The 22128-nt window shown below is 56.2% G+C and overlaps 8 protein-coding genes and 1 non-coding gene across 9 annotated transcripts; 5 read left to right on the forward strand and 4 right to left on the reverse strand.

Moving 5' to 3' along the window:
• Nucleotides 1-139: 139 nt before the first annotated feature.
• Nucleotides 140-1077, reverse strand: MYCTH_103537 (glycoside hydrolase family 61 protein; the record flags this gene model as incomplete). The annotated part of the gene is made up of 4 exons (XM_003665033.1): nt 140-288; nt 368-505; nt 598-939; nt 1023-1077. 4 exons carry the CDS (start codon nt 1075-1077, stop codon nt 140-142), a joined length of 684 nt encoding a protein of 227 aa, XP_003665081.1.
• A 1484-nt stretch (nt 1078-2561) lies between these two features.
• Nucleotides 2562-3850, forward strand: MYCTH_2308413 (uncharacterized protein). Its single transcript, XM_003665034.1, has one exon. It carries the CDS (start codon nt 2658-2660, stop codon nt 3810-3812), a length of 1155 nt encoding a protein of 384 aa, XP_003665082.1. The 5' UTR covers nt 2562-2657; the 3' UTR covers nt 3813-3850.
• Nucleotides 3851-4418: 568 nt separating this feature from the next.
• On the forward strand, nt 4419-6352 carry MYCTH_2308415 (glycoside hydrolase family 79 protein). The gene is made up of 3 exons (XM_003665035.1): nt 4419-5103; nt 5264-5626; nt 5703-6352. Exons 1-3 carry the CDS (start codon nt 4587-4589, stop codon nt 6284-6286), a joined length of 1464 nt encoding a protein of 487 aa, XP_003665083.1. The 5' UTR covers nt 4419-4586; the 3' UTR covers nt 6287-6352.
• A 204-nt stretch (nt 6353-6556) lies between these two features.
• Nucleotides 6557-6655, reverse strand: MYCTH_t157. The gene has a single exon. It is a non-coding gene; the product is annotated as a tRNA-Ser (tRNA).
• A 1307-nt stretch (nt 6656-7962) lies between these two features.
• Nucleotides 7963-10994, reverse strand: MYCTH_2308418 (uncharacterized protein). The gene is made up of 3 exons (XM_003665036.1): nt 10763-10994; nt 9181-10616; nt 7963-9116 (listed from the first exon to the last, which is right to left on the reverse strand). The coding sequence occupies exons 1-3, from the start codon at nt 10807-10809 to the stop codon at nt 8248-8250; spliced, it is 2352 nt and encodes a 783-aa protein (XP_003665084.1). The 5' UTR covers nt 10810-10994; the 3' UTR covers nt 7963-8247.
• A 237-nt stretch (nt 10995-11231) lies between these two features.
• MYCTH_2308419 (uncharacterized protein) lies at nt 11232-11745 on the reverse strand. Its single transcript, XM_003665037.1, has 2 exons — nt 11510-11745; nt 11232-11447 (listed from the first exon to the last, which is right to left on the reverse strand). The coding sequence occupies exons 1-2, from the start codon at nt 11620-11622 to the stop codon at nt 11327-11329; spliced, it is 234 nt and encodes a 77-aa protein (XP_003665085.1). The 5' UTR covers nt 11623-11745; the 3' UTR covers nt 11232-11326.
• A 368-nt stretch (nt 11746-12113) lies between these two features.
• MYCTH_2308420 (uncharacterized protein) lies at nt 12114-12677 on the forward strand. The gene has a single exon (XM_003665038.1). The coding sequence runs from the start codon at nt 12206-12208 to the stop codon at nt 12560-12562; it is 357 nt and encodes a 118-aa protein (XP_003665086.1). The 5' UTR covers nt 12114-12205; the 3' UTR covers nt 12563-12677.
• A 2917-nt stretch (nt 12678-15594) lies between these two features.
• On the forward strand, nt 15595-19932 carry MYCTH_2308423 (uncharacterized protein). The gene is made up of 3 exons (XM_003665039.1): nt 15595-16193; nt 16247-17151; nt 17205-19932. Exons 2-3 carry the CDS (start codon nt 16266-16268, stop codon nt 19589-19591), a joined length of 3273 nt encoding a protein of 1090 aa, XP_003665087.1. The 5' UTR covers nt 15595-16193; nt 16247-16265; the 3' UTR covers nt 19592-19932.
• A 1636-nt stretch (nt 19933-21568) lies between these two features.
• Nucleotides 21569-21997, forward strand: MYCTH_2047945 (uncharacterized protein; the record flags this gene model as incomplete). Its single annotated transcript, XM_003665040.1, has 1 exon — nt 21569-21997. A coding segment is annotated over one exon (429 nt), but the record flags the coding sequence as incomplete, so codon positions are not given.
• Nucleotides 21998-22128: the final 131 nt, after the last annotated feature.

Here is a 22128-nt window from a genome sequence, read left to right on the forward strand (position 1 = left end):
TAATTATTTCACGACGACAAGAGCAGCATGGTGTTTATACTCGAAGCACGCTCAGAAGAACTGGCAGCGACAACTATATACATTGAAATCGTCTCACCACCATCCTCTGCCGGTGTATTATTGTTTCTCAGCCCGTAACTTAGCAGGTGTCGACGGGGGGACCAGCGGGAGTGTAGCTAGTCGGGACGGGGTAGTAGATGTTGATCAGGATGCCCGGGTCAGTGGCCTTGTAGGCGCCGGGGAACGACACCTTGTTCCTGGGGTTCCAGGTCCCGCTGCCGCCGGTGACTGCGGGAAGATGTTAATTGCTCGAGTTTCCCAATCGAACAATGCCCGTGTGTAGGCGATGAATTGGTGAATCACATACCTGAGAGCTGGGCACAAGAAATGTAGAACTGGGCGCCGCCGGGGCTGCCGGCGCTGTGGAGGGCAATGTGCTCTGCACGCAGCAGATACTCGCCGTCCTGCAGACAGCGGGGGATGGTGACGGGCATGGAGGTGCGGCCTGGGAGTAACATCATCATCATTCAGTAGTCAGCCAAGGATTCTATTAATTAGATGCAGCAGTAAAGCAAGCAAGCAAGCAAGAAAGCATACCGTTGGAGTCCCAGGTGAGGCTGGTGCCAAAGTGCGGCATCTCCTGGTGGATCTTGGACCAGACGGCGCCCTTACCGTCCCAGGTGGCGGCCGACTGGCCGGCGGGAACCTTGGCAATGTAGAAGGCCATGGGTCCCGGGTGGGAGATGGACGACTTGGCGTTGTAGTTGATGGTTGTGCCGGCCGTGACGTTGTAGATGCCGGGGGCGCCGGTGCCCGGGTTGCGCTCGTAGCACCGGATCTGGTCCGAGTTGACGTCCGTCACGGGGCCGTTGCTCTGGAAGTTGGTCGTGATGCGCACATATTGCCAGTCGGCCGTGTTGGCGATGCTGGGGAAGGTATCTTGTCGTTGTTGTAATTAGTTCCATGAGCTCGAGTCCGGCATTTGCTGGGCGAAGGTGAGGCAGGAGGGTGTGTCGGCTTACAGTGCCCCTCGGCAAGGGCGGCCGCGAGCACGGCGATGGCAGCGCTCAGCTTCATGTTGGACTTTTTTTTTCTCTTCTTTTCTTTCTTTTTTCCAGGTACGACTTCGAAGTTGTTTGCAAGTACTTGCAAGTACTCTGTGTGTTGAAGGCGACGCCAGACAGCAAAACTCACAAAACAATCCGGCTCTCCAAGCTCGCGGGCTTTATATAATGATCTAGACACGCAGAGTTAACTCCCTCCCTCCACCTTCCTTCCCCCTTTCCCATATTCGGCAGCGAGACAGGACTGTACGGAAGCCGGCCTCTTCCACATCCTGGGGGGGAAGTTCTCGAGGTTCCGTCCATGCCATGTCGCCAAGGAAGCAGTGCGCCAGCAGTTGCGGTTGCGGGTGAAAGGGGCGGCGGTTAAAAGCACCCCAGAGGCAGCAACCAGTTGGGATTTTGCTTGATATTGCACTTGGCCGCCCGCTTAAGAGCCAAGCTGTGGTTTGTGGCCCATACCCTCCTTGGACCGGGGGGAGCCCACGACGCGCCCCGTCATCCGTCATTTTCGGTTTTCGGCCGCCCGAACCTTGACTGGGTGCTATTTCGGTCTCGTTTTGGTCGTGGCATGCATGAGGAAATGGGGAAATGGATGCCAATGTCACACTTTCGGCAGTTTTGGGTTAGAATAAGGCCGGACTAGGAAGAGCCAGTACCCAACAAACCCGGATCATGGACCGTCGACCGCGTGCGGATACCCACACGACCACGTTCTGGCCCCCGGAGTGCCTGCGAACCATGGAGACTTGGCGCCTGGTTTAATTATTTAAGGTCTCGGCATTTGAAGCACTGCCGCAGACGGGACGAACTCTCCGATTAGTACTGCGCTACAACGCCTTGAACACCCAGGGCGAGAAACAGAGAGAGCGAGAAAAGAGATAAAAAGAAACAGAAGGGAAAAAAAATAAAAAAAATATCATTTTTATGAAGAGGCATAAGGGGGTGCGCACATTCTCAGATGTGTGATTCGTCTCTCTCTCATGCGCGCGCAGTTGCCAGTGTTCACTACCTAAGAGGCGCAGTGATTACTGTTATTACCTACCTAGCTAGGTATTCTCTCGATTTTGCGCATTCTTCCGGGGCCACAAGATGACGATAAAATACAACACAAGAGAAATCCAAGGAAGTACGAATCCGGAAGGGCGGCCGTTGACGTTCCGGCCAGGACTTCTGGACTCCGGTCGAAGCTCGAAAAGGACGACATTGTTCGATAAACAGGCAGTTGGTGGCCAGACAATGAGCGTGTGTGTTGGCCTGTACAAATAATTATGTTCGTTTTTGAAGGATGTCCGGCTGGAAAAGAACAATGGCCGAGAACAAAGGGGTCCGACATGGGACTGCACATCTGGCTGACGGGCGAAATCATCCATAATCATACACATCAAAAGATATTTAAACATGGTTGTGGCGACCCTCTGATTATCTCACTTTTTGGTGATTTCGGTTTCATCCTGCTCCCGGCCCTGGCATTCCCACCCAGGCACTTGGCGTCTGTGAAGGGAGGGCCTGTTACCTTGGTTACTAACCTGATCTACTGTCTTAAAAAGTCACAGAAATAATCCGGGTTGGTCAAGCCAACAAACAGCCAACAAGATGTGCAAGATCCGCATCATCCACTTCTCCGAGCACGACGTGCGCATCCCGATCGCCACGGACCCCTTCAGCGCCCCCGGAGGCAAGGACGACTTTATCTGCTCCAACGAGGTAGCCAGGTGCGCCTGCAACAGCCCCATCGCCGGCATCCTCGTGGCCCCGGAGGCGGACGAGAGCGGGAGGAGGCCCGGCAGCAGCAGCAGCAGTAATAATCACTACGCGCGGTGCCCCTGGCACCGGTGCTGCGTCACCGTCTATCAGGTGCTCCTCTGCCAGTGGTACTGGAACCACGCCGAGGAGGCGGCCCTGCAGGGGGATGGGGACGGGGACGAGGATGAGGATGTGGACGAGGAGCCCGAGACCTGGTGCCCCAACCGCATGGTCCTGCACGAGCATCACCCGATTGGCATGCTCCTCTCGCCCCACAGCCCGTCCGGTGACGCCGCCGAGTGGGACGAGACCCGAGAACCCTTCTCTCCCGGCTGCTTCCCCGCCGGCGACCTCCTGTACTCGGACGAGATCCTCGACGATGGCGACGGCGCGGATGCGGTGCCTCCTCCTCCTCCTCCTCCTCCTCCTGACGGGCTCCAGAGCGACCGGTACGAGGTCCAGGCGCTCGGGCGGCTGCTTCGGGCGCGCAAGGAGACGCTGGCGAGGGCGGTCGCCCTGGCGTCTGAGATGGTCGAGTCGCTCGCGGGCGACCTCGAGGGGGTACGATGTCTGGGGGCCGCGGACGCAGTCGCGTTCCTGGCGAGGATCCGGTCGGCCGGCCGGGTGGTGGACCTGATCGAGGATACCGAGCTGGGCGCCGCCGAGCTCTACAGGGACATGGTGCGGCGGGTCCGGTCCGTGCTGGCCGCGCTCGGCAGGGTGCCGGCCCCCGGCGGAACCGTGGCCTCTCACGACGGCACCTTCTCCATCTCGCGGGCGCAGCTCGACCTGGCCGACCTCGACCCGCACGAGGTCCTCGAGGTCTGTGACGGGCCGCTTAAGAGGTCAGGGGAGCTTCGGGAACGGTTGGCTGAGATCGCTACCCTCGTCGCTCGGCTCCCAAGGGAGCTGGAGAGGAGGAGGAGGAGGAGAAGAAGGCAAGGATCCCGGAGCGGGCTGGATCAACATCCTGCCGTGCGCAGGAGACGATGCCAGAGTGTTTGAAGGTGAGTGCATCCACGACTGGAGGGTCACTGACTGCCTGATTACCTAGGGTTGGTTCGTTCTCGTTTCCACACTCCTAGGAACATGGCCAATGAGGTGGGGTGGCCACATGGAATCGAGACGCCCTGGCCACGAGAGAACTAATTATCAGGTTATGAAGATGACCGTGGCTTGAGATGCGGATTGCAACAACTGACGCAGGGCAAGAGAAGGAAGAAATAGATACTAGAACTCGAGATTTGTGTACTAAATACGGATACATCGATACTAATTAGTTAAAGCTTAGGGTATGCTCCCACTCGTTATAATATTATTATACTATACCTGGGCATTTAGTGTAGTAAGCACATAAAAGTAGTGCCGGATAATCCAAAAAGCACCTATCAACGCAGTGCCTGCCGCTCGCGACTTTACGGATAATTATCAACTTGACTCCCCCTCCCCCTGAACACGGTTTCCCCGCATAATATTGACCCGATCAGGAACTGCGAGACGGTAAAACAGGATATACTTGCTGCGTCACATCGGTGGATATACCACCGAGGCTAATAGTTTCAATCCCGAATGGCACGCACCATGGCTTTGCGCCATGCACGCCCTGGATACCGGGTAGATAGATATTGATCTGCGGACCTCATCCCGCTGATCGAAACTCTCATGAAAAGAGAAAACAAAAACAGAAACAGAAAAACACTCCCAGCGACAGTTTTGAGATATTACAGCTTATGGTGATCGCTGACTCCGGGTACCCGTAATTACTTAGTTGCTCCTGACATGGCGAGAAAAATAACACGACTGGGCGCGCTCTGTGCAGCAATCGCTGCTCAGGGGGCCGAAGCAGCCGTCAGCTTTGCCATCCCCAACAAGGCGGGAACGGGCGCACAACTGTACGCGCCCCTCGATCCGGCGCCGGTGGGCATCTCGTTCGAGTTCTTTGCCTTCCCTTCCTACTTCACCAACGTCACGGCGACCAAGCAGTGCCTGGCCAACTGGAAGGACCTCACGGGCGTCTGGCCCCCGATCCGGATCGGCGGAACCACCCAGGACCGAGCCTCGTATGACTCCTCCACTTCGGCATACGTCGTCTACTCGGTCGCCAACCCGGCCGACGCCCCTGCGACCCTGACCTTCGGTCCCAAGTTCATGACCCTCGCCGGCACGTACCCGGGCAGTGTCGTCGTCGGCTTGAACAGGGGCAAGAACAACATTGACAACACGATCGCCGCGGCCAAGGTTGCCGTCAGCGAGGTTACCAACCTGTTGGCCATCGAGTTGGGCAACGAGCCAGAGTGTAAATAAAGAGACATACCACTTTCTCTTCCCACCTTCCCCTCCTCCACCCCATCCATCCCTTATCCCTTAAACCCCCATTCCCGATCTCCTAGAGCCTCGCCATTAATTAAGCAAAGTTGAGCCGGAAACTTACCTCTATTATCGACGTATCATAACAGACTACCCCAAGGATGGTCAACCCATCGCCAGCGGCACCTGGAACCCCTCGGTCGACGCGGCCTCCCAGGTGGATTGGAGCATCCGGGTCGGCAGCGCCGTCGGCAAGCGGAACATCATCCAGGCCGGCAACTGGAACCAGCCGCCGCCGGAATGGGGCGCCGCCCAGCTGATCGCAAGCGAGAACGCCACCGCGAGCCAGTACATCCGTCACTACGCCCACCACAACTACCCGGGAGGCGACGTCCAGAAGCTCCAATCCCACTCCCAGACCTCCAGCAACGTCCGCTCCATGTTCGCCGCCGACGTCGCCGCCGTCAAGCAGCAGACGGGCAAGGAATACGTCCTCGGCGAGACAAACTCTGGTATTAATTTCTGACCCTTTCTTTTTTTTGATTCCGTCATCACCACTTAATAATTAACCCGCGCTTCCTCTCCCAGTCTCGGGCGGCGGCGCGGCCAACGTGTCGCCGACGTTTGGCGCGGCGCTCTGGACGATGGACTACGCGCTGCGGGCGGCGGCGCACGGCATCTCGCGCGTCTACTTCCACCACGGCACCGTGGGCAACTGCCAGTACTGCTTCTGGGGCCGCTACTCGATGGGGGCGCCCTACTACGGCGCGACGGCCGCCGTCGCCCTGGCCGCGGGCGCCAGCTCCATCGCCGCCCTCGACGCCGGCACCGACGGGTACGCCGCCTACGTCACCTTCGACGCCGCCGGCGCCCCCCTGCGCGCCCTCCTGTACAACTCGGACTACTACGCCGGCGGCGGCGCCGAACCCCGCTCCTCCCAGCAGTTCACCCTCACCGGCCTGCGCGGCGACCGCGTCCGCGCCAAGCGCCTCACCGCCGCCAGCTCCCTGTCGCGCGCCGACCGCGGCAACGACATCTCCTTTGGCGGTCAGTACTGGGTCAACGGCACCTGCGTCGTCGGCGGCGAGGAGGTCTTCGAGACGGTCGAGGTCGCCGGTGGCAGGGCGACGTTTGATATCAAGGCGGCCGAGGCCTTGTTGGTGTATCTGTGAAAAAAAAAAAAGGTGAAATAAGAGGTTAGTTAGTTAATTAGAAGAGGAGATGAAATAATAGATGAGGATTTGTTGTTAAGAGCGGGCAAGTGCTAATTAGGAGAAAGAGAACGAGACGTAAATTAACAAAACGCCCATGGAATTTATTCGCGTTCTAATAAGTAAATTAATTGCTGGAAGGTGCGTGCATGTCATCTGCAGCGCGATTCCTGCCTGGAGTTAGAGCACCAAAAAGAGTTCCCCTTGACACTGCTCAGGAGCAAAAGGAATCGTCACCTGTAGGATTCGAACCTACGCTCCCGAAGGAACTGCCTAACAAGCTAACTGTGGATTAGCAGGGCAGCGCGTTAACCACTCCGCCAAAGTGACCAACACGTTGATAAATAGCGGCGATACCGGTGATATATAAATATGGTGGCTTGTCTCTTCCCTGAACAATGGTCGATGTGCCGCATTGCGAATCTCGTCGGTCAAAGTCCAGACCTCGTGGTTTTGGAGCCCGGGGATGTGATAGTCTCCAATGAGTCAAACGTATTTAGTTTCATGGCGGCTCCCACGTTACATATGTACAGATTGGAATCGTGCGGGTTGGGGTGAGACGCGTCCATGAAGCAGCCCAGAAATGCGCGTTCTCGGCCGTTGACAATGCTAGCGCCCTCAGAACTTGGCATGACGGCAGACGGCGGTGATGACTTGGCCCCGGCTTACAAACGCCAGGAAAGCCAAAACTTGATATTCAAGACTCTCAAGACCAATCCGATGCGAGGAAGCCAAAGCCCGGTCGACCCTTCCGGGGCCCATATCACCCATTTGAGAATGACGGTCTGTAGCTTTCCAGAGGAAAGATACCGTTCATGCTGTCCGGTCGACTGGCAGGCGAGATCAGCCGTGCTACAACTGATTCTATGCATTCGAGACGATTGTTTGGCAGCCTTTGACCGTCCCTTGATGCAGCACGAATGGCAAGGTGTGACTCTGGGTCGTATCTCGTGAACACATTGGCCAAGTGCTTCAATCTTGCCGGCATTCTTTGCTTCGTTGGCATGCTCTTCTAGTGGAATTATTAGTTACTCCTACGTTTCATAACTCTCGGTACCAGGTGATGTTTAGAACAAGCGGCATAATGATACCCTTTATCGCCGCAATAAGTGTTGCGCCAGATCGATCGGCGTACCAGGGACAGGACAATGAGAATAAGCAAGCCCATTCGGCCACAGCGTCGGCACTGTAGAGGTAGCTGTGTGGATGGAGGGTTGGATATATAAACCATAACCTTGTTGACCGCCGATATCCTCTAATTGCGGACCTTGTAACCGGTGCGGCAAATTGAGTTGAGACCAGCCCGGGCGATCGAGCCGTCTGCGGACAAATCGCCCATCGCAACAGGGCCATGAAACCTGCTGAATTCCACACAAACTCGGCTTGCGGCGGAGCCGAGATAATAGATACCCTTTGTAGTCGACTTGGAAAGTCGCTGTCTGAAAAGTCTCGTCAAACAAAGAGTCCCGGTCCCGAGAGCTGAATCCCGGCCGCTCCTTGGCGAAACAATACCAGCTTGATAGTGTACCAGACAGCGAAGAACGATGAACGTGGTACCATTTGTGATGGTTGGTTCGTCTTTCAAGATATAGCGCTGAGATGCGCGCGTTCCCTTTCAAAATCGAACATTGTATCGTTACCCAGACTCGTGCGTTGCTCGGTCGTAGAATACTCTTTTCTCATATGCGCTGGCGCCAGAACAAAGCTCAGTAGAAAATGTCGTGGACCAAGACGGGCGTTAACCGGAATCCGTAGTGCCGAAAAGGGGCCGAATGACCCGGAAGGGTGGCCAGCCAGCACCCGACAGATGGCGAAGGAAACCCAGCGTGAGCTCTGACCAACACTCAGGCTTGGATCATGAATGGAGCTTCACCACCTCTTCACTTTTCCCCCCTTGGGACAGCCCGCTGACCTCACAAGGTTCACCAGTCCTCCCACCCCCTAGTAACCTGCCCCCCAGCACACATCATCCCAAAGCTGTTCATACTCGCCAGTATGAAACAGTGCAACAGCAACAAGACCAAACTCCTCTGCCAACCGCCGTCTAACCATCGGGCCCCGCCGGGACCCTCAGCTCTTCTCCCTCCATCCTGACTCTGCTCCAGCAGCCCTACTCCCTCCTCCCCTGCTCTCTCCCGGGGCACAGCCCCATCCCATGATCCCAACCTCGCCCTCTCACTCGTCCCCTCGACGCCCGTCTCGCTCCCAGTAGTACCGGTGCCTTCTTCATCCCTAAGCCCGAAATGCAGATCCCCGGCCGCCAACCCCACCACGACAGCCGTGACGGCCCATCCGGCACTGTACGGCCAGCACACCCATGACAGCGACAGCACCTTGGCTGCGAACAGCGCCAGCCGCAATAGCATTGCGTTGGAACTCACCCAGCGCGCGGCCCGGTACCACGCCAACAGGGCCGTGAGCCTCGCCCGCTGCAGTCGGGTCGTAGGCGGGGGCATGAGCAGCGGGGTGGTAATGGTGGCCGGCTGAGGGCTAGCGGGAGCGGGGTTGGGGTTGCTGCTGCGATGGGGCGAGGGGGGATGGGGATGATGCGGGGTGTGGGTGCGGCTGTCGTTGCTCTGAGAGCGGCTACGGTTGCCCCGGGAGAGAGTCATGGCGTGGGACGCTGCGTGGCGAGCGTCCCCCGCCGATGATGTTGTTGGTTGTTGGTTGATGCGCCTGGAGAGGAGGTTGCTGGTGGGTGGCTTTGTGAAGGCATCGGAAACGGGGCGCTGCGAAGGTTCCGGGGAGTCTTCGTTTGCGGCGTTGTTGACGCGTGCGTGCTTTGTGGGATCTGGCGATTTGTCTGGGTTAGCGTGCTGCCATAACGGTTGATTCTCATCAGGAGTTTAACTAACCTGCAACTGGCGTGCTGGACTGCAAAGGAGAGTCCAGGTCTTGGATCCTTTGCCCGCCTAGGCCGAGAAATGGGTTGGTGTTTCTAGAGCCCCTCATCATACCCTCAAAGTTGGCCTCGCCCCCCATCGCACTCAAAACCTCACTCGCGGTTGGCCGGTCTGCGGGATTGACTGCGAGAAGCCGCGTGAGCAGCTGGTACAACTTCGAAGGCAGGTCTGGTCGTTCTTTTCTCTCGGCCTGGAACCCTTTCCAGTCGGAGATCTCGGCGCGTAGCTGATCAGCGTCCTCCAGCTCCTCGTTGACGATGTTGGCGTGGACGTACGGTAGGCGCCCGAAACACATAAAATACAGGATCATGCCGAGGGAGAAGATGTCTGACTTGGTGGTGAAGTTGCCGTACCGGCCGCTTGCGTCTTTTTTCAAGACTTCCGGGGCACAGTATGAGATGGTACCGGTCGACCCCGTCGACTTACGGACAGCGTGTTCTGGTTGAACTTCGCCAAAGTCGCTGATCAGGCACTTCAGATGGTTACCATCGCGATGAAGGAGACAGTTGCTCGGCTTGAGGTCTCTATGGATGTAGTTCGACGAATGCAGATAGGATAGGCCCGAGGTGATATCTTTGAAGAGCGAGTAGATCTCCTCCGGAGGGAGCCGCCTCTGGACTTGGGGGCGCTCAGCCCGGCCTCTGGACCTGCGTCGCATTTGGGCCTTTAGTTCCTCCTTGGTGGCCTCTTTTGGCTTCTCGCCGATGATGTACTGTAATAGATCGCCTCCATTGCAGTACTGCTGGAGAATGAAAGCACACGCGACGCTCGGGCCAAACCTCGTGAGTTGGACGTCTTCAAGCCAGACGTGGCGGTATGAGACTAGATTGGGGTGCGCCAGGTTGGCAAGCAGCTCAACCTCAACAAGCACTTTCTCCAACCAGGCATGATTGTCACCAACGGGAACGCGCTTGCAGGCAAAGTGACCGAGGTTACACCCGTCGATCTCGTGTCGGACCAGAAGCACGACGCCTTTCCCTCCCCTGCCAAGCTCTCTCTCTTCGATGAAAAAGGTGTCAAAGTAGTTTGGGCTGAAGGCTTCTCGCTTTATGCGGCCACCGCTCTGCGGGGCGGGCGAGCTGCTCAGGAATTCGGCGTGGGATTCGCCTTCGTCATGAACGGCAGCGGGAAGAGGTACCACCAGTCGGCGGATCGGACTCGGCGGCGAGTGGGATGTCGAGGCGCTCCTTAGGCTGTGGCTAGCGCGCAGCATGCGAAAATAGTTAGGGTCGACATAACTATCGCCATGCTGGTTGCTTTCATAGTGTCTATCGGGCGAGGCCGAGCGCAAAGGCCGGTGACAGGTGGGACATTCGTGCAGCTGCAGACCCCTGATCTCGAGCCGTTGGGATGACGGGTCGCGGACGACAATCGCGTTGTGATGGCGGCTGAAACAGGGGATGTGTTAGTGAGGACACAGTTGAATACCTTCCCTTCATGTAAAGGTGCAATTCCGAGAGAGTATCCGAAATGCTCAGTGGGTGGCGGGGTGCTGATGATGCTTGGGGATGTTGACGGAAATGACGTTACATACAGCACAATCTCGCGCCCCTCGCGTGGGTGGTATGGAATGAGCGACATGACTGGCTAAGTGCCTTCAAGTTGCGCTCACCATATTGGAGCTGCTCATGCTGATACTCGGCTGCGTCGCTGTCGCCTGTTACTGCCCGAGTTGATGATGCTTGTTGTGGTGTTTTATTGTTTGTTAGTATTCTGTAGTGTAGCCCTGTGGCTTTGGGGCAGGGTTCAGGCGGGCGATTGCCAAGTGTAATCCGTAGTGTACAGTACTACGGATACAAGCTGACGGAAACAGCTTCTGAGTTGGCGGCTGACCCGCTGACGTGCACAGACTCTATGGCGGGGTCTTGGCAGAGGTAGTTCCAGGTTTTGGTTAAGAGTAACTAATGACAGATGTTAACGCTGTGGAACGCGGCACATTAGGTAGGGCCGCCTGAGGCCAAATCATAAGGTATTTCGACGAACGGAGTCAGGTCCTTTGTGATATAGGGTGGCAAACGTTCCACCTCACCCACACTTGGTTGACGGACATTGGAAGACGTAGGAGCTTCCTCTAACTAACCACTTATGTTATGCAACCTCACCAGGTGAATTGGCCAATGCCAGAGCCCGATGCCTCCTGTTGGTGCCCCTCTACATACCATTGGATACTGCTAGGAACAAGCTTTGGGCTGCGCACAACCCTCACTCGAACAATGTTGGTAAGTCACCTCATGTAATAAAAAGACGAGATGAACAAAGATTTACATGCAGAATTATTGAGAGGGATACCGATTCCCAGATAGGCCCAGCGCCAACAGCCAAATTGCTAGCAGGTGGGGAGAAGTATAAGTCAGGCTGTATTACGTCCTCCGACTTTAACCGGCCAGTATGCATCGCAGGGTATCATCAGCTCTAAGCGCGCCGCTCCGGAGAAAGGGCTGCCCCAGAGACCGGGGTTGGTAAGTCTGGAACCGGGATAATAAATGGGATGTTGAGGTGGCCTGAGAGACAACCGGGTAGCACTGCTAGGATGTATGTATTGTGCATGCATACGCCTCGAGAAGACTCCACAAAGTATTAGGAGACGGATGTGGCGAGGCGCAGCCCTAGTACCGCGAACCAACAGCCATGTGACGTGTAGCCCATCAATGTTTGTTGCACCTGTTGACCTGTTCTGATTCGCTCCCATATTCCTACTTCCTGTATCTCAGCGTTCTCTCCGCCGGTGAGGGCATATTTCCATGCAACTTGGCAACCACAATGATTCTTTGGGTGATAGACGATATTATGCATAGATACATAGATTGGCTTTCATTAGACCCGTAGGCGAGGTAAACAGAGGGTATCCTGCAGGGTATCCAGCACTTGGCCACCTGAAGGTTTTATTTATATAACAGTTGCTGATTCCAGCTTCTGTACTGACTAGTCGAGCGATGCTAGCTGTTGTGTTCCGCGCCCATCTGGAGTTATATATACCATGAAAGTCCTTTGTCTCCTTCTGACCCTCCCAGCCGGCATCCTCTGGGGAGCCCTCGCCCAGGAGCAGTGTCCTGGGAGCTGGTATCTCCAAGGGGACGATTGCATTTGCATACGTAGCACCGATGGTTTCTTGCTCAAAGCCCAGACACTGCAATGTTGCATGGCGTTGGGTTACAAGACATACGACAATATGAGAACTTCATCACCCGATCATCGTAGCGATTCTCTAACCTGGGTGTTTTCAGATCTGTGCCGTGGACCACAACAAACGACAGACTTTCAAAGATTGCTGCAAAGGCCTCAAACAGGAAAGCGTCATCGGTCACTGCCGCTGAGCAGAGGAGTCACTGGATAATGGCATGTACCAAATTGCCGTCCTATATGGAGAGACAAGATCAGAATGACAAGGTTATTTTTGAGAGGGAGTGGGCTAAATTGAAGTGGTCTTTGTTGCAGTGGCCTCTCGAGACTCAAAAAGTGTCAGAACCCAAAACGGAGAACCGGCTCCCGTTAGGGAACCATGATCAGGATAGTAGGTTATAAGGGCGCTCAAGCCGGCCCACAAAAAGGAATCCAGCAGCAGCCTAGTGCAAGAGCCAGTGTTTTTCGGAAGAGGGAAAGATGGGGATGAAAAGGCGGTTTGCACGAGCAGTGCTCCACATTGCCAAGAGACAAAATGGTCTGTGCATGCATGCCCATTTTCTTAGTTTACTGGCGTCATGAAAGATCGTTCAAATGCGAGAACTGCTTCTACAATTTGCATCGGGCGCATCGTAGGTGAACAAAGCTCCCGCGTGACAGATTACGGCAAGTTCATACAGAATATCCCATGTTCTACTTTTTTTCCTAACAGTTCTATTTCTAGTTCGTCGATTGCCGTGGCTTACGCAGCACCTCACCTCTTAGAAACCGAACCTCTCGAAAAACGATAGCATGTCCTGCCTCCGATCAGCCGGCCATTCGTTGGGAAAGGGTGCCCAATGCCTATTGCGGAAGCATTCAGTTTCTGTATGGACATGTCCAACATCGTCAACTGCGGAAGTTCGAAGGATAGCGAAGATTCGAGCTCTACGGCCAATGAGTCCCGCCAGCCGTTCGTTTAGCACACACAGACACCTGAGCGGCAGCGGCCAGACGTCGAGGTTTAAGAGGCCTGAAACGTCCGTGGTGGAAACTCAAGTTGGAATCGCGCGGGAGAAACCTGCAGTTGAGCCCAGCCTGAGTACAACCACTGTTTCGGAGTCTGTCGTTACCAACAACTCCACGACAAACACTGCCTCTGCGGCTTCTGCTCCCTCAAATCACCAAGCACGGCCAAATGCCAACTCCAAAGCGCAAATGCCACCGCGAAGACCCATAGATACATCGAGCAAGGAGTATAAGGAAGCAGCCAGCAGATATGTCCGATTCGTTGTTGGGTTGCCGGTCCTGCTCGTCACTTCGTATTATCTTTATCAGAGACGTGAGTACTTGTGCCGACATGAACCGCAGCCACGTACTGACAAGTAATGTGCAGTCGAACCCCAAGTCAAACTACGAGTCGTAGAATCCGCCTCCTCATCGTCTCAGGCGTCGAACTCTGGGAATTAGCGGTGCATCGCCATTCGGCATAGTGTTTCCCCGAGTTTGAGGACCATCTCGAGGCCCACAGCCCCCTAAAGTCTGCTGCTCGGGCATTCATCTCAACAAGAGTGCTTCATGGCGGCGACGACTGCTTGCAGTTCAAACAGTGGTCGTATGCTGCCGACTACGTTCACCAGGAAAGGAAGGCCCGTTGAGCTTGCTATCGCCGGAGGATCGCGGTGATAATTCGCAAAATACTCGCCATTCGCTAACTGCCGTGTCCCACACATGCTGATGCAAACGTAATGTAAGCCACGCGACTGCCGGCACCCCGGCCTCCTGCCCACCACTGCCGCTACGCTACCAGCTGATGATGCGGAAGCGTCAAGTTCAGGGAGCGGGTTGCTGTTGTGCCTCCCTTGCTGTCGGTCACACAACTGGCTGCCGACACCAGCCCCGATGAGGGAGCACTTGCCAAGCATTGGCCTTTGGAAGGCTTGAGTTGGGTACCCCAACCCTGCACAGCATTGCAGAGTTTCAGCGACTTCAGAAACCAGCATTCGTCTTGGTGGTCCATGCGGGGGAGGCGTCGCAATATTCTACGGTGATCTTGAGGCATGATCACATCTCCCTGCGTTCAACTGGGAAAGCGGTTCGCTTCTCCCTTCAGCATGGGGCTCTCTTTTTCCTTCAAGCAATCCCTAGGAACATCCTTTCCACACTCAACCAAGCCGCAGGACCTACCGATTCACAGATGTGCACGGCGACATATGCCGATGTGTTCACTGTGTAGCTGATCAGCCGAAACCGACCATTGGGAGTTCGCTCCTTGGCAGGTTTGCCGTCGAAGGCCCAGATGATCACAGGGGATACGCTAGGCCCACTTCCCCAGCCTTTCCCTTGGCGCTAGTCATGGGGCTGGAACACGGTGCCAGTTGCTGGGAAAACTAGATGACCCGCTCTCCGCTTCGTTTTGCTAAGGCATTACATACGCACACACACTTCGCTGCTCAGCCGAGTTGCCGCCGAGGCCCGGACTGTCGTAACGGTCCAGCAACCCACCATTACGACAGAACCATGCAGACATGTTCGCCATCTTCGAGAACATCAGAGACCGTGGTGCCCGGGAGCAACCACTTTCTTAGCGCAGCCTACAATTTCTCTCCGACTATACGATATGCAAATGACTTGGAAAATGAAGCTGGGTTGAAAGCATTCCCTGCATTGGATCTGAAAAAGCCAACTTGCTGCGTACGCTCCAGTACACATACGTCCCACAACTCCACATCTCGTCTCCAAGGTCTTCGAAGCCCCGTCGCATCTCCGCATCCTGGATCTGGTGGGGTTCGCGTGGCCGTTCGTTGTTCCCGGCTTCAGGCTGGACTAGGATCAGTGCGGGGCATCAGGGGCCAGCGTTGGGTCCTTGTCGACCCTTCTGACCCCTGCCATTGGCGAATCGGCTTGCGACCTCGGGCCGGGTCGCGCAGTTGAACAAAGGAATGGAATTGCCGCCCTTTGGCTATGCCCGAACCGCCGAAAGACCCTCAAAGCCGTGGACGCTATCCGCCACGAGGCAGCCATGGCCTAGGAGCTATCGAGTCTAGCGCGGGAGGAAACTCCCACCAGTCACCTGCAATCCTGGGCCATGTGGAATGTAGTGGATTCCGTTGACGCCCCCAAAGTCCGGGGTTTTCTCCCCTTGGCAGGCGTTTGACCAGCCCCGTGTGGACTCGACGATGCGTCTAGTGTACGGATTACTTATTGGGAATGTCCGGTTTGCCAGCTGGTCCCAACAAGAGTTGCCCCGGCGCCCTGTCTGAGCAAGGCCGTCCCCAGTAACGTTAGCAGTGAACGGCTGCGGGGTGCTTGCAAGCTGCCCTTGCTAGAACCTGACAAGTTTCCATCTCTCGGCACGGCTGTTGACCACGGCGCCCGGGGGAGACCACATTTAACAAACACGGGTCCGCCGGCGTGTACCCGCCAGTCTGGATCCCGCCGTCGCTTTCTCTTTGAGGCTCTTCTCTCTTCCCATCTTCCGCTGCTCGTCCTGCTGCCCTGACTCGTGAGAGCGTATCACAGTGAAAGCTTAAACGGGGACATTCTGCAGACCACAGCATTTGCAGTCTACACTCGTCTAATTGACAATCGCTTGGAATCATGACGGCAGCTACAATTGCGGGCGGGAAGCGGAGGTCGCGCTCTGAGGGGGAGAGTGACAGGGCCAGCTCGGAGCACGTAACAAGTCCTGCTCCATCATCACGCTCGTCCACAAAACCACACATCCGTCATCGTGCCTCGATCGCGTGCGCATCTTGTCGCGAAAGGAGGATACGGTGCGTTGTAAGCGAAGGGGAGACAGAATGCACTCAGTGCAAAAGGACAGGATCTACATGCATCATCAAGGATGACGATGAGCGGAGGCGGTAGGTGACTGCCCCCTGGCTCGGGCGCAACCAGTCATTCTAATGCGCAAAAGTCCCATATCCAAGGCATACATGTCCTCCTTGTCGAACAGGATAAGCCTGCTTGAGGCAATGCTTAAGGAACGTGGCGTCATCCCTCCTCCCGCCGTACACCCGCCCAAGACGAGACAAGAAGCACAGGCAAGGCAGCAGCAAGAGCAACGCCAGGGTCAAACCAACGGTGAACGATCGAAGAGCTCAGAAGCAGGGAAGACTGCGCCACCACCCCTGAACCAACCTCCAACTCCTCCCGGATCAGGGGACGAGGACGTCATTCTGGCTGAGACACCGCAACCCAAAACCTTTCCCTCGGGGGGTCACGCGAGCCACTCCCGCATGATCGATCCTCGGTTGCTGCAGGAGCCTGAGTCGAAGAAGGAGAGCGGAACGAGACATCTCCTCCGCACGAGGGGGAGCTACGTCTTGGACCAGTCTGTTGGAAGGACGAGGTTCTTCGGCCCCACAGCGAACAGCCATGTATATGCGAAACAAACGAGCAGCCTTATTCCGTTAGAGCGGTCCGATCACCTCGGCAGGGCCGAGCAGCTCATCCTAGGGCTGAGGTCAGCCACCTACGACTACCTAATGAGGTGTTTTTGGGAGTACTACAACTCCTGGCAACGAGTTGTTGACGAATCCGCTTTTGAGACCGGTCGGACGACCGGGGATTCGAGGTTCTACTCCCTGTTTCTTCACCTCGCCATGCTTGCTGTCGGCTTTCGCTTCGCCGACTGGGACCGAGAAGACGTCAAGATGATTATGGTGGGAAACCGGGAAAGCACAATTCACCGCGAAGCCAAGGCCATGCTGGGAGCCGAGCTCGAGAGGCCCGGCGGAGTCCCAAGTGTCCAGGCGCTTCTGCTTCTGGCTGATCTGGAGTGTGGCGTCGGCCGGGACGCCACCGGGTGGATGTACTCTGGTAAGTCGCGATCTGATTCGGGAGACTCGCTACGGATGCTGACAAGGTTGAAGGCATGGCGAACCGCCTCGCTTTCGATATCGGACTCCACGTCAATACAACCGCAGCGGGTATGTCGGAACTTGAAAGACAGACACGTCGGCAGGTTATGACGTCCTGCGTCATGTTTGATCGGAAGTGGGCGCTGCTCCTGGGCCGACCAACCGCCATCAAAACCCAAGATATCGGCGCAGACGTGCTTCCAAGAGCAACCGGGAAGCCCTTGGTAGACTCGAGCATCGGGTCCGTGGCGAGCCATGCTGCTATCCACCGGCAGATGTTTGAACTGTTGGAGCTGGCTGGCAAAGTCGCAGACTTTCAAAACTCGACCTACGGCCCTGCCCACCTCTTTCCGGCAAAGACGGTTGAAGATAGGGCATACCTTCACTTTGTCGGGCTGGAGCGCCTGTTCCATAACTGGTACCGCAGGCTTCCCGAGAGCTTGGCCTGGAAGCCTGTCAACATCAAGTCTGCACCCATGGGGTTCTTCATGCTTCATCTGCAGTTCCATATGTGCATGATTCTTCTGCACAGACCTTGGGCCAAGTATGGCCCGTTATCTCTGGACGGAACGGCGGCCGCTCGCTACCCGAGTCCCGAATCGCCAACTCAGGAGGACGGCACGGGACTCCCCTCGTGGATGGCGCCTCTCCCACACCACGACAACAGGGCTTCAATGTCTCGGAGCATGTGCACACAGCATGCAATCCGAATTGCTCGCATCTTCTGGCACCAGCGCCAGCGGTTCGATGGCAGGCGGGTCTTGTTGACGTCAGTCCAGTATGCAGGAACAGCAGCGCTCGCACTGATGGCTGCTCTGGCGCACAAGAGCGCCGAGCTGGATCACCAGAGCAATCTGCGATACCTTCAAGTCCTTTCCACTGCCATCTACGACATGAGCCACCTCTACCAGCCAGCCGCAAGGATGTATCAACTTCTCAAGACCATGCTCGTTGAGATTCGGTCCGAGATGGTTAAGTCCGGGGGCTTCGACGTCAGCTCATTAGTTGGCCGGTACCAGGGCAGCAACAACATGGCGTTTGGCAGCAATCAGTGGGCTGGCGGGGCCGAAAACACTCGCTTGCACACAGATCGACTGGAGACCATTCACGAAGACGACCGCGCGAGTAAACGCCGCCGTCTCTCCAGCCTGTCTTCGGTGGACTTCTCGCGCACCACCCCTTCGTTCCTGACCAACTCCCATCAGGGTTGCCCACCCTCTCCAGGATCGGCTCAGAGCCATAGCGTCAACTCTGCCGTACTTGACCAGACACCGTCCGAGCCCGGCAATTTTGATCTCGACTTGTTCCATGCATCGTTTGTGGACTTCATCAATGCCGGTGGCGACAGTTCCAACTCCCAGGAGTGGCCAGCGGCTGATGCTGATTCTTCCGCTCCAGTCCTGGTTCCTAGCATGTCGGGAGATCTTTTCGCCCTCAGCGGAAGCCTGACCAAGGCGCCCGCACAAATCAAGGAACCTCCCTCTTCCACTCCACCGCCAATCCCAGCGTCAGCCTCCGACAAAACGCCTGCTGCGCCCGAGGACGACGACGACACTGCAGTAGACAGGACGATTGAAGAGTGGCTCGCCGAGCCAAGCAAGGCGCTAGCCCCATCCCCGACCGACGACACCCCCCGATCCACCACGACCGAAACCCACCGGCAAGCTGGAGAAGCACTTCCCGCCCCAACCGAACCACGCAACAGCCTCTCCCACGCCACCGCAGACGGGACGCCGATTTGCCGGGACCCGTACGTGCTCTCTCTCGAGACGGAGCTCGGGATTGGGTTTGATCTGGGGCCAGACCCCACGACGGCTACAGGCACGACTCCCACAGCAGCTGGCTCCTCTCTGTCCTCGGGCAACAACGACACCACCGAGGATAGCATCACCGTCGACGCGATGGACTGGCTCAACACCACCTCCCCTCCTGCTGCATTTAACGTAACAACGCCGTCCCCTGCGCCTGCCCCCGCCGCTTCTGCCTCTACAGGTCTCACCGCGAGTCTCAATGAGACTACGGCAGTGACGACGACGACGACGACGACGACGACGACGACGACGACGACGATGGCTGTTGCAAGCACCAACACCGCACCACCCTTGGCGCCCCCGCCCCCACCCATGACTCCAGTAACGCTGGACGAGCTGGTGCAGAGTGTCGAGGAGGCGGTGGGATCTGCGCGGGCCAGGGCGAGGGCTCGTGCCGCTGCCGCCGCCGCTGCCGCCGCCGCCGTGGCTTCGGCTTCCGGTTCCGGTTCTGAAGGTGCCGGGGCCGGTAGCAACATGGGCAATGGTGGGACCTGTGATGGTGCAGTGGCGGGTGCGGGGTCGCCGACGGCTTCGATACCCGGTTCGGCGGGCGAAAGGAACCGGGAGTTGGACTTTCTGGTTCTTTAAAAGCTGTTTGCATTGTCAAAGTATTTGATGTGCTGTGTTATGCTTGGCCGGATCAGGATGGGGGAGTCTAAGCGGGGATGGAGTTGTAATGTGATATGCCAAGCTATAGATGATCTGGTTTAGAAGGTTTCAGGAAACGCCTCTTAATGCTCGTAATAAACTTAAAGAACTGAGATGTCTACTAACGGAACTGGGCAGTGTATGTATGTATGCTTGTTCTTGAAGGAAGTTTGTGTTTGAGGTCTTTTCATGGTAATTAAGACCTGGCTTTTGATTGTTATGACCTCCACCATATTCCTGAGCTGTATACACCGTCCCTGATTATATTTACAAACTACGCGACACAATGATAGATAATATGTTTACGTTGTGGTGTTAATCCGTATGCGTTTTGACTCACGTCTACCCAATTCAACATTTGACGCCTTTTTGTGAGCGTGAGGAAGGTGCAGGAGGAAGCAGATGGCAGGTACCTCTGCCTCAGACCGCGTAGAAAGTTGCGGTGATAAGTTAGATGGCAGCTGCACATTCCAAACTATGGCAGCCTCTAAAAGGGTTCTAATTCTATCACAGCATCTCCCCATCGTGGCTGGTATTATTGAATCATCTTACATTAGGTGATCAGACTGTTGATGAACCAAATGGAGTAACGATCCTCCTTCACAGCCATCTTGGAACCAACGCATGAGTGGTAGGAATCCTTCCACCACCACGAACAGGTCCTGCCTTCCTACTTTGCCTCTTTCAATGTGTAATCCTGTATGAACCAAACGCTAGAGTGGCAGCTCACCACGAGCCACTGATAATACTAAATGGAAGAATGCCGAGCAGCACCAAGCTCGTAAATTTCATTACGCCCTTAATGATTTAGAAAAATACGGTTATCAGCCCGTTGCAGCCAGGAGTCTCCGAGTTGCTCGGGTCTTCACCGGCGGTTTGTTACGGCTTGCAAAGGCCGATTCCCCGGTATTTTTGTTCCATTTCCACAACAGTCCACCTCAAGACATGCATACCGGCCCCGGCGACTGAGTTTTGTTTCCCCAGAGTTGCCAAGGAAACCGGCACGTTTACATCAATAGCAGTTGTCATTCAAGGTGTAACGCTGAAGTAAAGAAGGTACCACATCGTTAGCTACAGCCGGACCGAGGAAACCTGCGCTATGGCTAGGACGGAAAGGTGCATCAGTCTACCTGCGACGCATTTCACATCGCCTTCTTCGAGGTCAAGGGCTTGAGGTTGATCGTGGAATACTACGGCCACTAATTATGACAAGCCCCTCTGGACGGTAACCCACTAAGGTTGGGCATTTGTGGAACGCAGACAAGGAGCCTGGATGGAGCTTTCCCAAAGCCATCGCATGCGACCTAACACCAAGCATATGCGATTTTCGTGGCAGCCAACTCTCTTCACATGTATATTCTTCCACATGCAAACATCCACCGCCAGATCTGAAACTGTTAAGTCACGGTAACGCGTCATCACTGTCATCAGTGTCAACATCAAATACCGAGTCACTTAGGGGACCCCTTGAGGTCTATAAATACGTGTCTTCCCCCCGCGTCTTCTGCTTCTCTTCCTTTCCCTTTTCCCACCCAAAGTTGGCGTACTGCTCGAGTGATAACGACCGCAACACAAGACGCCATCTGCTCGCGCATCGACACCTTGAGACGTTGCTAACTTGCCGCTCGCTAACCGGAATAAAATTCCAGTTCGCTCGCTTTTGTCACCTTGCTGACTTTAGGTTTTTTTTTCCCTTTTGTCGCTCGCTGACTCCGCCATGGCCTCCGCGGAGTCTTTCGTCCGCGCGCCCGCCGCCGACCGCGTCGACTGCAGCGCCGCCCCTTCGCTGCTCCCGGGTCTGGAGGGCCCCTTCTACGACTGGCCGGAGGAGAATTAGGGGTTTACTAAGTGCTATCTGTAAAGTAACTGTCAATTAACTTATTCGTCGTCTCGGTCTCGAAGCCGACGCCGCCCTAGAAGAGCTGCCTCAAGAGCTCGGGTCGCCAGGACCGCTCCGTCCGGTTTGCCGATGCCGCCCGCTGCCTGGAATCGGGGGCCGTGGTCGAGCCACACCCCACGACGCGCGACGAATGGATGGACGAGCTCCTCGATGCGCGGATCGACGAAGCCGACAGCAGCGGGAGATCGACGCCGGAAAGGATCGAAGCCATCGAAGCCGTGGTGCACCCCAGGGTCCGAGAACTCGTCAGGTGGCAAAGCCGCAAGAGAGTCCACCGCCTGCTCCTCCCGGCCGACTTCGACAGAGAGTCCCTCGAGGCCTACGCCTGGCGCCTGCTGTTCCAACGCGCCCACAAGCACATGCTGCGGAACAGGGCCGACTGCCCGATCCGGAGTCGACTCGAGCGCCACAAGCACCCCGCGCTTTCAACGAGGCCGGATCCGGAGCCAGCCCCCCCGGCGGGTGAGCATGCCAAACCAGTGGAGGCCTCAGCGTTTGTCCTTCCCCTTCCCGGTGGTCTTCCCGGGGGCATTCCCCCCATCCCCAGCGAATTTCTGCATCTGTTTTCTCCATAGCG

The sequence above is a fragment of the Thermothelomyces thermophilus genome, chromosome 5, assembly GCF_000226095.1.
Source record: "Thermothelomyces thermophilus ATCC 42464 chromosome 5, complete sequence".
Taxonomy (NCBI): Eukaryota; Fungi; Ascomycota; class Sordariomycetes; order Sordariales; family Chaetomiaceae; genus Thermothelomyces; species Thermothelomyces thermophilus.

Excerpts from the sequence above, each read along its gene's own strand:
- MYCTH_2308413 (XM_003665034.1), top strand. The coding sequence starts at position 2,658 with ATGTGCAAGATCCGCATCATCCACTTCTCCGAGCACGACGTGCGCATC.
- MYCTH_2308415 (XM_003665035.1), top strand. The coding sequence starts at position 4,587 with ATGGCGAGAAAAATAACACGACTGGGCGCGCTCTGTGCAGCAATCGCT. Across the intron at positions 5,104-5,263 it reads GTTGGGCAACGAGCCAGAGT|ACTACCCCAAGGATGGTCAA; the intron begins GTAAATAAAGAG and ends GTATCATAACAG. Across the intron at positions 5,627-5,702 it reads CCTCGGCGAGACAAACTCTG|TCTCGGGCGGCGGCGCGGCC; the intron begins GTATTAATTTCT and ends TTCCTCTCCCAG.
- MYCTH_2308418 (XM_003665036.1), bottom strand. The coding sequence starts at position 10,809 with ATGTCGCTCATTCCATACCACCCACGCGAGGGGCGCGAGATTGTGCT. Across the intron at positions 10,617-10,762 it reads GAGGGGCGCGAGATTGTGCT|CCGCCATCACAACGCGATTG; the intron begins GTATGTAACGTC and ends CCCCTGTTTCAG. Across the intron at positions 9,117-9,180 it reads GTCCAGCACGCCAGTTGCAG|ATCCCACAAAGCACGCACGC; the intron begins GTTAGTTAAACT and ends ACAAATCGCCAG.
- MYCTH_2308419 (XM_003665037.1), bottom strand. The coding sequence starts at position 11,622 with ATGCATACTGGCCGGTTAAAGTCGGAGGACGTAATACAGCCTGACTTA. Across the intron at positions 11,448-11,509 it reads ATCTGGGAATCGGTATCCCT|CAACATTGTTCGAGTGAGGG; the intron begins CTCAATAATTCT and ends GAGGTGACTTAC.
- MYCTH_2308420 (XM_003665038.1), top strand. The coding sequence starts at position 12,206 with ATGAAAGTCCTTTGTCTCCTTCTGACCCTCCCAGCCGGCATCCTCTGG.
- MYCTH_2308423 (XM_003665039.1), top strand. The coding sequence starts at position 16,266 with ATGTCCTCCTTGTCGAACAGGATAAGCCTGCTTGAGGCAATGCTTAAG. Across the intron at positions 17,152-17,204 it reads CACCGGGTGGATGTACTCTG|GCATGGCGAACCGCCTCGCT; the intron begins GTAAGTCGCGAT and ends ACAAGGTTGAAG.